At 37.2% G+C, this 16,646-nt stretch overlaps 1 protein-coding gene across 1 annotated transcript; it reads left to right on the top strand.

Moving 5' to 3' along the window:
* Positions 1–1,587: 1,587 nt before the first annotated feature.
* On the top strand, positions 1,588–16,386 carry LOC121367889 (protein rolling stone-like). The gene is made up of 4 exons (XM_041492336.1): positions 1,588–1,739; positions 12,499–12,730; positions 13,295–13,405; positions 15,102–16,386. Exons 1-4 carry the CDS (start codon positions 1,650–1,652, stop codon positions 15,503–15,505), a joined length of 837 nt encoding a protein of 278 aa, XP_041348270.1. The 5' UTR covers positions 1,588–1,649; the 3' UTR covers positions 15,506–16,386.
* Positions 16,387–16,646: the final 260 nt, after the last annotated feature.

The raw sequence follows: 16,646 nt of genomic DNA, 5'->3' as shown, positions 1-16,646 counted from the left end.
AATTGATGTTGCTCTATTAGTAATGAAGTTAATTGGTTTTAACTGTGTATGACCAGGTTTTTCAAGGTATAATCTTTACATTTGAAAACAAAAGTTAAGAAATAATGTTGGTCATTATACAAGTTTGATACTGCCCCGTTACTGTATTTAGTGGTAACTAAAATAACTATTACAGAACTTCTAATTGTATATTTAGCGAGAATGTATATCCCTAGGCAAACTTGTTTCAGAAACTTAGTCATCAGTTTATAATGAAAATTAGTTTTATTAATAACATTAATACACCCATATGACAAAACAGATGTTATTCCAATAAGTATCAGAGGGGAGCAGATTATTTTTGTCAATCATGCCTTGTCGGAAAATTGCCGTTTGTGCGTGTGATTCCGTCACGAAAGTTCGACCGTTAATAAAAAATATAACTACCGACCCTAGATTCTGAATCAGCCCTTATGTTGTAGGACACAATGCAAGCTTTAAAAAATGCCCATGGGTTATTAATCTAACTAGGGGCCTAGTAAAAAAAACTTCGACATTTCAGTGGAAAGGTTCGAAAATGCGTCCGATATGTGATTTCGTCACGATGGAATTCATGTTGGGAGGCGTTATAATGTTTACTTTTTATAACAGACCTTTCCTTTGCAGCAAGAAGATTATCTCAAATACTAGAAACAGAAGTCGGAACTTGACTAAGGTCGCCGACAGTCATTTTCCGCACCATCATTTTGGCTTCATACACAATAAATATAGGCCCTAACATATCATACAGTAATTTCACGTCGTATCCATATTTCGTAAATGGTACAATTTTTATGATAGTATTTTCTTCAAAAAGAGTGAGATAATTTAGTAATCTTCAAGCAGATAAATTTCAGTAGCACTTTTGCACTGAACATTTTCCAGCATTCTGATAACGGAAGTGCCATGCACCCGATTTATTACTATTGCAGGGAGATGTAACGTGGCGTCATTAGAATACTAATTGAAATTTGGGGGGAGGGGCGTAGCCCAGTGGTAAAGTAGTCGCTTAATGCGCTGTCGGTCTGGGATCGATTCCCGTCGGTGAGCCCATTGGAATATATTTCGTTCTAACCAGTGCACCACGACTGGTATATCAAAGGCCGTGGTATGTGCTATTCTGTTATATTATGATGGTGCATATAAAAGATCCAATGCTACTAATGACAAAAATGTAGCGGATTACCTCTCTAAGACAATATGTCAAAATATTCAAATGTTTAACATTCAGTAGTCGGTGATTAATAAATCAATGTGCTCTAGCTGTGTCGTTAAACAAAACACATTTTTAGCTTTCATTCAAATTTAAAACCAGTTTTATTATTACTATGTTAGACCACATTAACAACAACAAAACACTCGGTGTTTGTTGTGATTTAAATGATCTATGGGAAAAAAGAAGCCCCGCTTCTGTTTAAGTATTTACGGTAATGTTGTTGTGTTGGTTTTTATTTTTCTGCACAAGCCATTGGAGTCTTGTTGATGCGAAGCCTACTCTGTGTCATATGTATTTCTGGTTCTCACATCTCAAAGTTCATATTATCAGGTGGAACGACAGACCTAGCAGAACCGTTGGTTTACCAATTGGCTACTTTGACCATCTATAGTGATATAACTTCTGTTCGTCCATCATGTGTAGTCGTCAGAGATGGAAGGATGAAGTCCAATTGAAGAATTTTTGTTTGGGATACCAAGAACCACGCCATTTTCTGCAATTTGAGGTATATATATATATATATATATATATATATATATATATATATATATATATATATACAATGTATAATTATGTCTTTACTCTTGTCATTTTCTTTTATCTCTATACAAAAACATCCCTTTACACTGATAATTATATGACATAATTTAGGTTGATTATTTATAGATTTTAACAGTTATATATGTATTTAGCAGTTTTTCATTTCTGATGATAAAAAAAAGAAACATGTAAAAGGATATTATTATTTCTTTAAAAAAACACAAAAACCAACCAACCAACCCCCCCCCCCCCCCCAAAAAAAAAAAAAACACACACAAAAAAACACAACAACAACATATATTATGCTGTACACTTTTTTTTATTGATAATTGTTATTAATTCATATTTATAAATACCTATAAGTTTATCAGTTTCAGTAACGTAGCCAGTGCAGCGCGTGTTTGTGTGTGCGCGTGCGTGGTGGGTGTGGGTATGGATATATGTAAAACACTACATTTCAATTTAATTTAATTTAATTTTTATTTTATTATTTGTTCGTTCAAATATTCAAAAAGGTACTATTATTTATTAATTTACATATTATTTATTTCATTTTGACGGTATTTCCATACGTTTAACATGAAGTAAATATACCCTGATTTGACCATTTTAAACAGTGTTAATAACATCACACATAAGTGGATTTCCAGTCAACGTAGGCATGTTCAAATGACTAGAGTCATTGTCTGTAGACATAAGATCTTGAAGATATATATGTGCTTGAGTAAGAAAAGATTGTTGAAACAGAGAAAAATATTCGAAATATTTTCTCTCAAAACAGACCTATATCTTTTGGGGTTTACCTGTATTACTCCAAGTTAAAACTACAGTCTTCAGTATAGTTTTTGTAATTAGACAAGACAAGACATTTATTCAGTTATTGAGGCCACATGACCAAGATAACTACTTTTAAAACAAATGAATCGTGTGCTACGTGTGTACAATTTACAATATATATTCAATTTAAACTGGCAGATTTCTTTTTAAAAACAAGGCTATTCCTTTAATACACTTTATATTTTGGGTAGAAATCAATAAATTAAATTTTTCTCTTGAAAGATTTACTATAAAGTATTCTGATATGAAATATTTCCTGCTCCAAGCATAATATGTACATACTAAAAGAAAGTGATATTCATCTTCCACTTGATTGAGATTACATATTAAACAGATAGTTTCATTTCTTTCTATTACTGGATTATATCTGCTTTTCTGTACTTTTAATTTATGTCACAAGCACCTAAATTTAGAAAAATTTCTCAAGAGATCCTTATATTGTGACAAATATAATATATACTTTTCTGTTTCTAAAATAGATTTATAAGAAGAATATGCCTTTAAAAAAATGAGAAGAATTAATTTTATCTTGTACCACGCTTTGGTGTCGTTCCCTTTGATTTTACCCATGGTGTATCCCATAGTTAGACCACGGGCGTGTCTGATCTAAATTTTAGCGATTGCTGAATGGCTGAAGAAAGTTACGCCTACAGGTCACATATAGTTCAGCAGGAAGTAAATTAGAACATTATTTTAAAAAGTAACACCTTCACTAACATTACTAATAAAGCTACAACATAAATCTGTAATGGGGGCGTGGTACAAGCTAGTTACGTCACTCAACGGCCGCAAAAACCGTGGTCAACTAGAGAAATCAGTCGGAAAAGGATGATGTAACTATAACATGCCAGTGTTAAAATTGAATGTCTTTACATCTCTGTACAAAGCTGGACATAAATAACTTGATACCATTTTTTAGCAATCCAAACAATGGAAAAACCCTGTTTGAAACAACAGCGTCTTTACATGTGATACCCAATTAATTGTACCAGTTTCATGATGACATTTCAACATATCATAACAAGCTTTGGGATATCTGGATGAATCCATATATAACAATTTATACCAATATTTTAGACAACAGCTTAAGTATACTGAACAGCATTGGAAACCAGTTGATGATAACACATGTGAATGGGCCGTATATCAGCATTAAAAATATCAGTGAATAAGTGCCGTACTACCTTGTAGCCTCTATTAGAAATTCGCGAGAAAAAAATAGGCAGAGTTACGTCCCCTAACCAATTCCGGCGCGTTCCGTTTACAGCAAGAATAGCCGATGACCACAGTTGTTTGTGAATCTTCAGCTGAGATTTATGCATGCCAGTCCCTGGCATCATAAATGTCCCCACCTATGCTTTAAAAATAAAGAATGATACAGGTAAAAATTAAGTTGATGAAATTGCGTTTTGTTATAACTAGCGAGCTGTCATCCACCCTGATTGTTTTGGTTTTCTTGCATGGATTTTTGTTCAAAGCTGCAATCTCGCCTCACATTAATTATCATAATTTCATTTAAACATACAAACACACCTGCAGATTTAATGAATTGTGTGTGGCAGTAACACAGTTGTAATAGATAATAGAAACATATGTTTATAGTGCGTCCCACGGGGAACGCCTTTTTTTATACTATAGTATTTACTGCAAGTTATTTATTTCTGAGCCGCTTGTATTCTAAATTACACGCAAAAATAGTATATTTTTGTTATTTCGAAAACACTTTTATTTTTATTTTTACGTCAAACCAAAATTAAATTATTTATAAAAACAACAAAACATTTTTGTAGGAGGATGGGACGGACTATATGTATATACATGCATTATAAAATGTACATTTGCTGTAATAACAGCTAAATATATAATTTAACCTAAAAACATCTACCTATAGTAACAGTACTTGTTTTGTTTACATCTATATATGTGTGTAAACATATTTATGTTAGTCTTGCATGCTGATGAATATATCAGTGAATACGTACCGTACTACCTTATAGACCATGTATGACGACGAATAACTTAAAAAAACGATTGCATGAACACTCAATGAAACACAATACCAAAGCACAACATATTACATGCATAGCATAAAAAACGTAAATTGAGTGTGCAAATCATGCTGACGGGGGCTATAAAAGATGGTCTCTGAAAAGCCACTTTCATTTATGAAGTAGTCTTTGAAGGAACGTTGAACATGCGATGGCAAGATTGACAGCTAAGGAACGTGAACGTGCCTAAGGCATGCTTCAAATCGGCATTTCGAATAGAGTCATCGCACAGCGGTTTTGATGCCACAATTCAGCAGACTCCACAGGAGATACCAGCAGACAGGAACCACCAGGGACCGTCTACGTCCAGGCCAACGACGTGTTACGACACCACGAGGCGTGGAGAACATTACCACGTCCAGACGGATCGATGGGGTGGAGGGAGTGTCATGGTGTGGGGCGAGATCAGTTATCATCACCGAAGAGCAATCCATGTTTGCCGTGGCAGAATGAATGCCATTTACTACCGGGATAACATCTTGCAAAATCACGTCATTCCCTTCTTTCATCAGCATCGGCATATGCACACATTTCAGCAAGACAACGTCTGAGCGCACACAGCACGTATTACAACAGTGTCTAGCTAACAATAATGTCCCTTTGCTTAAATGGCCAGCATTGTCCCCTGATTTATCGCCAATAGAGTAACGTTGGGATTACCTTGGCCAACGCATCTCACGTCGTCCACAAATGAATAACCTTAGAGAACTGGAAAACGCAATATAGCAGGAGTGGAATGTTATCCCCAGAAAACTATTCGCAGACTTATCGGGTCGATGAGAAGACATTGTATGGCTTGTGTTGCTGCAGATGGTGGTCATACGCGCTATTGACTTTTCATTGTGAGCCACGTGTTTTTCATACGTAGATGAATTAAAACTAATCAAAGATTGTGCATCCTTTTTTTTTTTTTTTTTTATCATTATCAATCATCCATCTATTACTGTTCACAACAAAAACTCAGATATTCTTTTCGAAATTCAAACATTTCTTGGTGGTGCGTTTTCAATGCTTGTGACGGTACATGTTCTTAATTTCTTTTCGCCTGTGGCGATATTAATTGTTTTAGAGGGCCGTGTGCAGTTTCAATATGCACTTAGCCCAAGTGGGCACCTTGTTACGTAATACCTTCGCGCGACCGTGCATCCAAATATGCATTTAGTCCAGGTGTGGAGGCCATGTGGCTAGTAGTTACGTAATAACTCCGGTAGTGCTGTTTATGACCAGGGGATTTCTCGCGGAATGGCGACAGCCAGTCTGGTCTTCTAAGAGAAAAATGCGTCTCTGGGAGTTGGGGAAAATATCTCATGATACGTGAGGTACCGCGTTGTGCCCCCAGGCGATATTCGGTTTTATGATAAATAGCTAGGGTTTTAGACATATCGGGGAGAAACATAGGAAGGCTGCAGGGGAAAGGGACGTCGTCCACTGAACGAAATATATAAGTTCATTCCGGCCGTGGTAAATATATTTTTCTGCTCTGTGTATAACCTTGATGTGATTGATGTGACTTTAAATATTTTAATACTGTAATATACCAATATTATTTAGACGGTGCTGCCGGTCATCTGACGCAGGAATACTGTAGGCTCACTGTTCTATATATATAAAGCTTAACCATTCATCCTAGAGGACCTAGGTAAACTGTAGGTTATTGTCTTTATTGTGATAGGTACCAGTATTAATTCTGTGTTACAAGGTTACTGAATGAGTAGTTAAGGGTTAATTAAAAATTAACCAGTTAGGAATAGAGTTGTAATTCCTTTATTTATTAAGTTCCCCTGGCAGCGTTTCTCAATTATCACACGTTACTGAATGAGTAGTAAGGGTTAATTAAAAATTAACCAGTTAGGAATAGAGTTGTAATTCCTTTATTAATTAAGTTCTCCTGGCAGCGTTTCTCAATTATCCCACGTTACTGAATGAGTAGTTAAGGGTTAATTAAAAATTAACCAGTTAAAAATAGAGTTGTAATTCCTTTATTAATTAAGTTCCCCTGGAAGCGTTTCTCAATTATCACACGTGTGGGTGTTGTGTCACGGTGAAGTGATTACAATATTGTGTAAACTAGACACCTAGAGATTAACTAATTAAGTGATCAGTTCTGGGTTGTTATTATTTGTTGTTGTTAATTAACTACTGCGGCAGTACATTTGTCAGCGTAGGTTAATACAGATTCCAAAGTGTATTGTGTTTTTGTTGTGTTTTCTAGTGAACTAAACGTGCTATAATAATATATACTTATCTCTGATCATACCTAGACGAGCCAGCGGGTATAACTGCCTGTTACAGAGAGATCTAATAGATATACAGTTAGGAGAGATATTTGGACAATCGTGTTTCATTCAGTTACGGGTATTATAGGATCCCCGTGACAATGCTGTTCAGTATATTTCATACACGAATGATCTCTACCTATTTCCCCAAGTACAGCATTTGATGATACTCTCTTTGAAACTCCTAAAACCTTTAAAAAAAATTACTTTGTACTTTTTCAATAGATTCTCGGTAAGTAAATCCCCATATCTCAGAGCCATACAGTAAAATAGGAGCTATTTTAGTTTCAAATATATTCTGGACAATACAATATGATAATGTAGGGTATCTCTTGAATAAAGTATTTTTTTTAGGAAAACAGGCTTTTCTCGATTGAATAGATAAAGTCTCGCAAGCCTTAGACCATTTTAAACGAGAAGAGAATGTTGTACCCAAATACTTATAATATGACACAGTTGTTAATTGACTGCCCTTATTGACTGACCACTTCTCGTTACATCGTAAGTATCCACCATTTGTAAATATAGTTATCAACATTAACTTCTAATCCCCATTTTACACAAGTCGTATTTAATACATCAAGCTTTTTTTTGACAACCTATTACTGTATCACCAATAAGTACACCATCATCAGCAAAGGGAAGCATTAGTATATCATTAATATTTTCATTCACAAAAACTTCTTTAAGATTACTATTATTCATCTCATTTATAAATTCATTAATAAAAATTATAAACAAAACTGGGCTTAACATACACCCTTGACGGACACCACTAGATGTTGTAAAGGAATATGTGTCTTAACATTCTTTACTCTAAAACAAGCTTTTACCTTTTCATACATATCTTTTAAAACTTTAAATATTTTACCTTGAATACCCCTCATATGCAACACACACAGTGACGTTGTCCTATCTACCAAGTCAAAAGCTTTGCGAAGATCAATAAAAACAACATAAAATCGATGTCTAGGCTTTCGAAGGTATTTTTGACACAGTGCCTGAAGTGTAAATATATGATCTATTGTGGAGTAATCATTTCGGAAACCTGCCTGTGCTTCATGAATAATATTATTAAATTCAAACCAAGACCTAATCCTAGTTTTCAAAATAGAAGTAAACAATTTTCAATAATATTTAATAACGAAATACCTCTAAAGTTATTTTGATTTGTAATATCTCCTTTCTTAAACAATGAAATAATTAAGCCCACATTCCAAGAATCTGAGAACGTACCACTATAGCATTAAATAACACCTTTAGATATGGTATAATAAACAATGCATTCTTAAAAAAACTCTGATGGCACACCATCCACACCTGGGATTTTACCTAACTTAAGTGATTTTATAGCACTTCTTACTTCTTCATCATTAATAGCATCAAAGGTAGAATTAAATGTAATGTAGTCAACACAATCAACAGAATCATGATTAGTAATAAAATCATTTACCTCATCATCAAAAGATGAACCATGATAAAAACTAGGATTAAGCAAGGTTTTTAAATATGAATGCCACTTCTCTAGAGATATGCTTGATTGTCTACTTTTGCAAAATAATAGCGAGTTTACCTTTTTCCAGAATGTTTGACCATCCTTTTCTTTAACAGCAGAATCAATATCATTAATAATACTTTGGTTATACAGTATTTTCTTATTGTTACATAATTTTAAAAAAAAGTCTTAACATTATTGTAAGCCGTCACATTTGATTTAATTGGGCACTTCTTAAGCATATTTAATAAGCGATATTTATTTTGTTTAGCTTCACAACAATCTCTATCAAACCAAACAGGCTGTCCTAAATTATGTTCCTTTATAATAATGGAAGATCTACACTTCACATGGTCTCCAGCAAAACACAATAAATCAATTAATGAATCAGTGGCACTATTTACTATGCACTAAGTGATCAAATGAATCAAAGACAACCTGTGCCCTATCCGAGTGAAGCATTTGTTGAAATGTTTGAAAACTATCATCAGACCACTTATATCTAACTACTGGTTCTGTAACTACCGCTTCTGGCACAATACACTTACTATGGTCAGTTTCGGTAAATGTTAAAACACAGGAAAATGGGAGATGATCTGATTCAGTTCTAGAATGTACTGTCATATCATTTACTAAATTAAATATAGATGAAGTAAAAATAATATAATCAACCGACTTGTTCCGTTATTGCTAATACATGTAAACGAACCCATGTTTATCTCCCGGTTTCCTTCCATTTACAACTTAAATCCCATACACCTTGCACATTTCTAATAAAGTTAAATCAAACTTATTAACAGTTAAATCTTGTGAGAATCTAGGTTCACAAAATGTTTCTATTATATCCATCTCTCCAAGATTTAACAGGTCTATCTCATCTTCGTGTCCCACAATATAATCTTCATTTAAACCAATACGAGCATTATATCAATGTCAAAGTAATTTTCTATTCTAATACAAGATACTTTTGATTCAAGTTGATCTGTCCCATTACTATCTTTACTCTCATACATAGGAGAACGTTCTGGCAAAATATATACACATCCTAGAATAAAAGATATATTGTTTACAGATGGGGGACAGACACAAACAGACACAAACAAAAAAAGTAAAGTTTGTTTTATTTAACGACGCCGCTAGAGCACATTGATTTTTTATCTTATCATCGGCTATTGGACGTCAAACATATGGTCATTCTGACACTGTTTTTAGAGGAAACCCGCTGTCGCCACATAGGCTACTCTTATTACGACAGGCAGCAAGGGATCTTTTATTTGCGCTTCCCACAGGCAGGATAGCACAAACCATGGCCTTTGTTGAACCAGTTATGGATCACTGGTCGGTGCAAGTGGTTTACACCTACCCATTGAGCCTTGCGGTGCACTCACTCAGGGTTTGGAGTCGGTATCTCGATTAAAAATCCCATGCCTCGACTGGGATCCGAACCCAGTACCTACCAGCCTGTAGACCGATGGCCTGCCACGACGCCACCGAGGCCGGTGAGACACAAACAAATACACAATTATCCCATTCTTCATGTATCCTAACAAAACAGAACTGTAGAAAAATCACCCTGACCAAGTTTAGAATATATGCCCTGTACATTCCAAATACAAAAATTGCAACTGATAATTGATTGTACTCTTTCTAATCGCCTTTGTAGTACACTTGTGTTTTCTTCTGACACATGGTCACGGCCAGCTCCCTAACTGAATGAAGGAACTTCAAGTTGCTCACTGGTATCAATGTGTCTGTGTTGAGGGTAGTCCCTGCGGTAAGTTCTCATCCCTGGTCCATGTGTTCTTGTTACTCTCACTATGGGCTACATTGTTGCTGCGTCTTCTTGCAATCTGCTGTATTCCATCATCACTGTGAACATAAATCTTGTTGTCGATAATACGTTTATCATATGACAGGTACGAAGTTTTATTTTATTTTCGTGCTTACACCATAAATGGAACAAGTTCTGCCCTCTCTCTCCTTACTTTTGCAGTGTAATCATTCATCACCCTATATTTTTCATTTTCTTTAAGTTCATATTTAGCTGCCTCAATTACTCCGACTTTATTCTTATAAAACTGAATTTCACAATAACTGGCTTTATTTTGTTCTTAGACTTAACACGATATGCTCTCTCGATAGATAAAGATTCAACGTTTTACATTCCAAGTTCAGTCTGTAAAAAGAATTCTAACAAGATACTTTGTGTCCTCCCATGTCTCATTGGAAGAGCTGTCTAACCCTTGTATAATTACATTACTTCTGCTGTGAAGAAATGGAATGAACTGCCAGACACTCTTAAAAATGCCCCAAATTTTATATCGTTTAAAAAATCTTCTTAAAACACATTTGTTTATCCCGTACTTTTAATTATCCAGTTTGACTTTTTATCGCCCCCCCCCCCCCTCTTAAGCATTTATAATAACTCATATTTATTTGGTATTTTGGTATTATCCTACCAATTGTTTTACTATGGTATTGTTTTAACCATGTCATTTTAATTATGTAATGCGCTTTGAGCATACATTAGTGTGGAGTTTAGCGCTATATAAATGAACTTATTATTATTATTATTATTATACATAAATATCTCGTGGAAACTGCTGTGAATAAATGCGCATGTGTAATTAGATGGCTCGCTCTATTGGTTGAAATATTATGAAAATAAAATTTCAACGTTGTCATATGCAAACGATGTCACGACGCAAACCAATTTTTGTAGATGCTTTGTTCTATTGGTAGAACTATTACGAAAACATAATTTGAAACTTTGTTATATGCAAGTGTCACCAATCAAAGCCATTTGGTCTTATTTTGTAACGGCGAATTGTGTCGGACGGTCGTGAGTGTGAAAATAAGTCAGGCAGAAAAAAAACAAAAAACATTTGAAGACGGGAATGGAAAGGTTTTGCTTGTTTCGTTAAATTGACTACATTTTCTGTGCATTTTAATTTGGACAATGAAGAAGAGTTTTGGAGAGACAGTTACCTCACTGATTCCCGCGAACACAGCTTAGAACACGTGGCGTTGTAATATGACAGCTGAACAGGTGTAGCCTACCACAACGGGGGAAAAATGTCTACATTCTCCCAATATGGATACCTAAAGACTTTAGTCAAGTGTTGAAGGATTTAAAAGACAATGCGTTGAAACCGAACATGGCAAGTGTGAACGTGACGGAAAGTGTTAGTACCAGTCGCGTAGGTAAGTTATGACAATAAACGTTGAATTGTATTATTCAACATATTTGTTTGTTTTTTGTTCTGTTTTCAATACAGGTGTAGTTAAATGAAAAGTGTATTCCTCCAAAAGTGTAGGTGTATTGTAATACACCTCTACTTTTGGAGAAAAAGTGTAGGTGTATCGGTGAATGCACCTACACATTTAATAAAAGAAACCATGACAACGAAACCAGAAGTTGTGTATAAGGCTGAGTACACTACACCGACTTCTCTCTAACCAACCCTCGATCTGTCCTTGACAGACAGCCCAGATAGCTGAGGTATGTGCCCAGGACAGCATGCTTGGACCTTAATTGAATAGAAGTACGAAAATAAGAGAACATTTAAAAAGTTAAATATGTAGTTCTAGTTGTTCGAAAACATATAATAGTGCTCAGCAAAGTCAGCTCAGCACGGCCTCTTTAAAAGACCATATAAAACAAATTGAACTCTTCAACAACAATATAAACAAACAAATAGAATGAAAGCAAAACCAACTGTTCCTCCCGTCTCATTTTCAGACATTTGATTGTAGCTATTTAGACGTGTGTAAATATGCATGGGCATGTATCAGGCGCGGATTTACGGAGAGTCTAGCTCGAGTATCCATTAGCTGTGGTCAAAGTAGGCTACGGCTAAAAGACACTCGAGCTACGTAGAGTCAAAGGGTTTGGACCCCCCCCCCCCCCCCGCACTCATTTTAATATGCATAGCCCGGTGGTAAAGCGCTCGCCTGGTGCGCGGTCGGTCTAGGATCGGCAGCGAGTTTCCTCTCATATCATATGTGTGGTCCCTGCAAAAAAGTCCTGGATCCACGCCTGTGAATTTATTTCGTGTTTCTTTATAGTGGGGGTGGCCGAAACTCTACATAGGATGGCGGGCTTTTTGGGCCGCGTACCATTTGACTTGGATTATTGTGAGCGGCTTCTTGAGCTGGCAGTGGACGACTTCCAAAGCGAACGAGATCAAGTGGTTCATCTACCTCACTGACTGGACGTACTTCGTGCTCACCCTGGCTGCTCTTCTCGACTTCACAGCTGTCGTTTATACACACATAGCAAGAGCAGATATAGTTCAAGGTAACCCCTCTCCCCTCAGACATATTAAACACTCTCCCTACCTCCTTCTCATGTCTCTCACTCTTTCTCTGTTTATTTTTCGTGCTGGGGTGTCGTTAAACATTCATTCATTCTCTCTCTCTGTCTATCTCTTTCTGTCTGTCTGCCTCTTTCTGTCTGTCTCTCCCTCCCTCTCTCTCTCTCTCTCTCTCTCTCTCTCTCTTCTCTCTCTCTCTCTCTCTCTCTCTCTCTCTCTCTCTCTCTCTCTCTCTCTCTCTCTCTCTCTCAGTCACGACATTGTATATTAGAAGCTATAATACACCATAACAATAGGAACCATGGTTGGAACAATACAAGGAATAATCCCACATATCCACCATCGAATTTCCAGCTCTAAAACGACCACACATAGAGAAAAATCACTAATCATCCGATATAGTTAAACAAGAAATAACAAAATCTATGAATCGTAATTATCAATAATATCAATGCATCAATTATACTGTATATTTTATTAGATGCATTCAATACATTTGTTTTAATAATTAAGGTAAATTTGTGTCTTTTTCTCTTTGCTTCACGCAGGACTGACTAATGATATAACGTGGTATGAGAAGACCGTATGGGTACTTTTCAACATTGGGAACTGTGGAAGCGTTGTCGTATCCATACTGTATTGGGCACTCTTATACTCAGGTATTAAATACTATTACCATCATTATGGTTTTCAACATTGGGAACTGTTATTCGCGCAAAATGATACAGATATTTGAGCAAAATGTGCTAATCTGAGACCTTTTTACCATATATGTCCATCATTCTACCCTCAAAATTAGTTGTAATCCATGTAAAAATTCGTAGTGATTCATTGCAACCCAATATAGTTGTTTGCTAATATGAATAAATGTTGTTATGCAGATTCGGTCATTTTAGTTTAATTCGGGCAAAAGCTAGCCCATGAAGTGGTGACAGCGGGTTTCCTCCCTCAATATATGTGTGGTCCTGGACCATATGTCCGACGCCATATAACCGTAAATAAAATGTGTTGAGTGCGTCGTTAAATAAAACATTTCCTTCGTTCCTTCCCAAACTCGACTCCACCGTGGCCGGTACGAGTTACAAGATGCCTAGACTAAACCTGCCGAATCGAAACATTGCAATAGGCCGCCTCCAGTTAGGTGAATCGCAGTCAGCAGTCGCACGCCACATGAACGTCCATCAGAGCACCATTTCACGTCTCTGGGACAGGTACCAGCAGTTTCAATCAGCTGAAGACCGGCCCAGAAGTGGAAGATCTCGCATAACAACTGCAGCACAAGATCGCTACATCCGGGTTCTGCACTTTCGTCACCGAACTGCCACAGCAACGAACACTACTGGACGCATACCTGGTTTGAGAAGGGTGTCTGCACAAACCATTCGGAACCGACTTCGAGAAGCTGGTTTACGGGCTAGGAGACCGTATGTTGGCCCCGTTAATATCGACATTTACGTGTTCGCTGGTGTACAAATTGTACAGGGGTGGAACTTGGGAAACTGGCGGCGAGTATGGTTCAGCGACGAGTCACGTTTCCTTCTACAGCGACGTGATGGACGACAACGTGTTTACAGACGCCGCAATGAACGTTTTGCCAACAACTGCGTCGCCCAAGTTGACAGATTCGGTGGAGGGAATGTTATGATGTGGGGAGCCATCTCATACAACGGCAGAAGTGAACTTGTGTTCGTACAAGGCAATCTGACAGCTGTACACTACCGGGATGAAATTCTTCGCCGTCACATGCTTCCCATTTTGGATCGACAGAGAGAACTCTTTCAGCAGGACAATGCCAGGCCGTATACGGCACATGTAACAATGGATTTCCTACAGAATGAGAACATTAATGTGCTGCCATGGCCATGAAGATCACCAGATCTCAACCCCATTGAACATCTATGAGACGAACTGGACAGACGTGTACGCCAGCGTGACCCGGAGCCTCAGACGCTTCAGCATCTGTCACATGCACTGCTGGAAGAATGGGCTAGGATTCCACGTGCCCGGATTCAGAGACTCATTCAGTCTATGCCAAGGAGATGTCGCGCAGTAATTGCTGCTGGTGGTGGCCACACAAGGTACTGATTTCAGCGTCCTCGTGCGACGCTGTTTGGTGACGAAAACGCTTCCACTGCCGTCAGTCCATAGCAAGAACATTGTCACATACTCATGTCATATTTGACTGTGATACGATCATAAATAACGAAATTATGCCACTTTGTATTAAAGAGATAATTCCATGAATATTTCGCCTATTGCGTTTCTTTTTTGACAGAGTATATAATGGCAAAACAATAATCATTGGGGATTTAATTGTTATTTCTTCTTTCTTTCTTTTTTTTTTTTTTTTTCAAGCTTCGACTACCACCATCACCGCCGTCGACGTTGGGACGCATGCCTTGAATTCTGTCTACGTCTTCATCAACATGGTCGTGATAGCCACGCCAGTGCGACTGTACCACGTCTTCCACACCATGATCTACTTTCTCACATACGTCTTGTTCTCATTCATATACCATAAATCTGGCGGGACCAGCGGCACGGACAAGCCGTACATATACAGCATCCTGGACTGGGACTCGGCTCCGGGTACCGCCGTCGCCTATTCATGTTTGATGATTTTTCTAGCGGTTCCCATCGCACACGTCAGTCTGTTTCTGCTGTACATGCTACGAGTGGCTGTGTTCAACCTACTGCTAAATAGAGACACTATAAGGGACGAAAACGCAATAAGCATGAAGGAAATAGACAATGCTTGAATATGTATGAGCAGGCGCGGATCCAGGCGGGGGTCCCCCTATTTTTGGTTAAAGAATACACATTACAGAATACACGTTATCCCGTCCCCCTTTCAAGGACCTTTAAATTCTATTTTTAAAAACAACAACGGGTTTTGGGCTTCCTCTTATTAAAAAAAACCCTGGATCCATACCTGATGAGTATAAGCTACTAGTATCAGGCACGGCGCGGGGGAGGGGAGGGGGGGGGGGGTGCCTGACATCGCGGGCGCAAAGAACAACGGTCTCTAGAGGATTCGGGGAGTATGCTCCCCTGTAAAGTTTTGAAAACTATATGTCCTGAAATGCAATTTCTTGCATTCTACAAGTAAAATTCATATCTGCCTAAAATTTACTACCAATAATATTTTTGATTCAGAATTATTGGAAAGGGGGGGGGGGGAGCTCGAGCCCCCCGGCCCTCCCTGCTCCAGCCGTACCTGATGATAGTAACTGAAGTACTTTCGTTAAATCAAATCATTCGTGTGATTATTTTAATTATTATAAAAGTTAGCTTCAGTAACGTATTCAGTGTAGAGTCTATAGGGGATGTCTTGGTAAAAAAAAATGACCAGGGAACATTTTTTGCTACACAATTTTCAGAGATCGCTACACAATTTTGAAACAAAACAGTAATTGCTAATCACTTTTCAACTGACTAGAAATATCGCTAAGATTTAAAAACTAAATGGGTTTACCCTTCTAATCGGAATTGAAAAACATACCTTGTTGTTCAATAAACACATTAAAAGAATGCTTAAGCAAGGCTTTTGGGCTGGTATGCATATTCAACAATATATAATGCACATTATTGCTTAATATCAACAAGTATAATCTTATATTTAATTAATAAAACGGTTAAATGTGACGGCTATTATATATAATGAGCGCAGCCATTTTGTACCATCCCAGTGAATACGCCCTCTGGCGAGCTGGTGGTTATAGTAGGGTCAAATTATGAAATAAATGGGCAAACCCCCAAAAAATTCATAGAAAACGTTTTATGGTGTTTTTCTGTAGTATTTGGTCCAGAGAACAACATACCGAAAGTAGGCCGAAATAGGACTATCACAAAGGGTCTAAATTTGAGGTCAAAACAAGATGGCCACCTTTGTTAAACAGT

This window comes from Gigantopelta aegis, chromosome 3 (genome assembly GCF_016097555.1).
Source record: "Gigantopelta aegis isolate Gae_Host chromosome 3, Gae_host_genome, whole genome shotgun sequence".
In the NCBI taxonomy this organism is placed as follows: domain Eukaryota; kingdom Metazoa; phylum Mollusca; class Gastropoda; order Neomphalida; family Peltospiridae; genus Gigantopelta; species Gigantopelta aegis.
The sequence above is the reverse complement of the archived record's forward strand: the minus strand, read 5'-3'. Positions and strand labels throughout refer to the sequence as shown.

Excerpts from the sequence above, each read along its gene's own strand:
- LOC121367889 (XM_041492336.1), top strand. The coding sequence starts at position 1,650 with ATGTGTAGTCGTCAGAGATGGAAGGATGAAGTCCAATTGAAGAATTTT. Across the intron at positions 1,740-12,498 it reads GCCATTTTCTGCAATTTGAG|TGGGGGTGGCCGAAACTCTA; the intron begins GTATATATATAT and ends GTTTCTTTATAG. Across the intron at positions 12,731-13,294 it reads AAGAGCAGATATAGTTCAAG|GACTGACTAATGATATAACG; the intron begins GTAACCCCTCTC and ends TGCTTCACGCAG.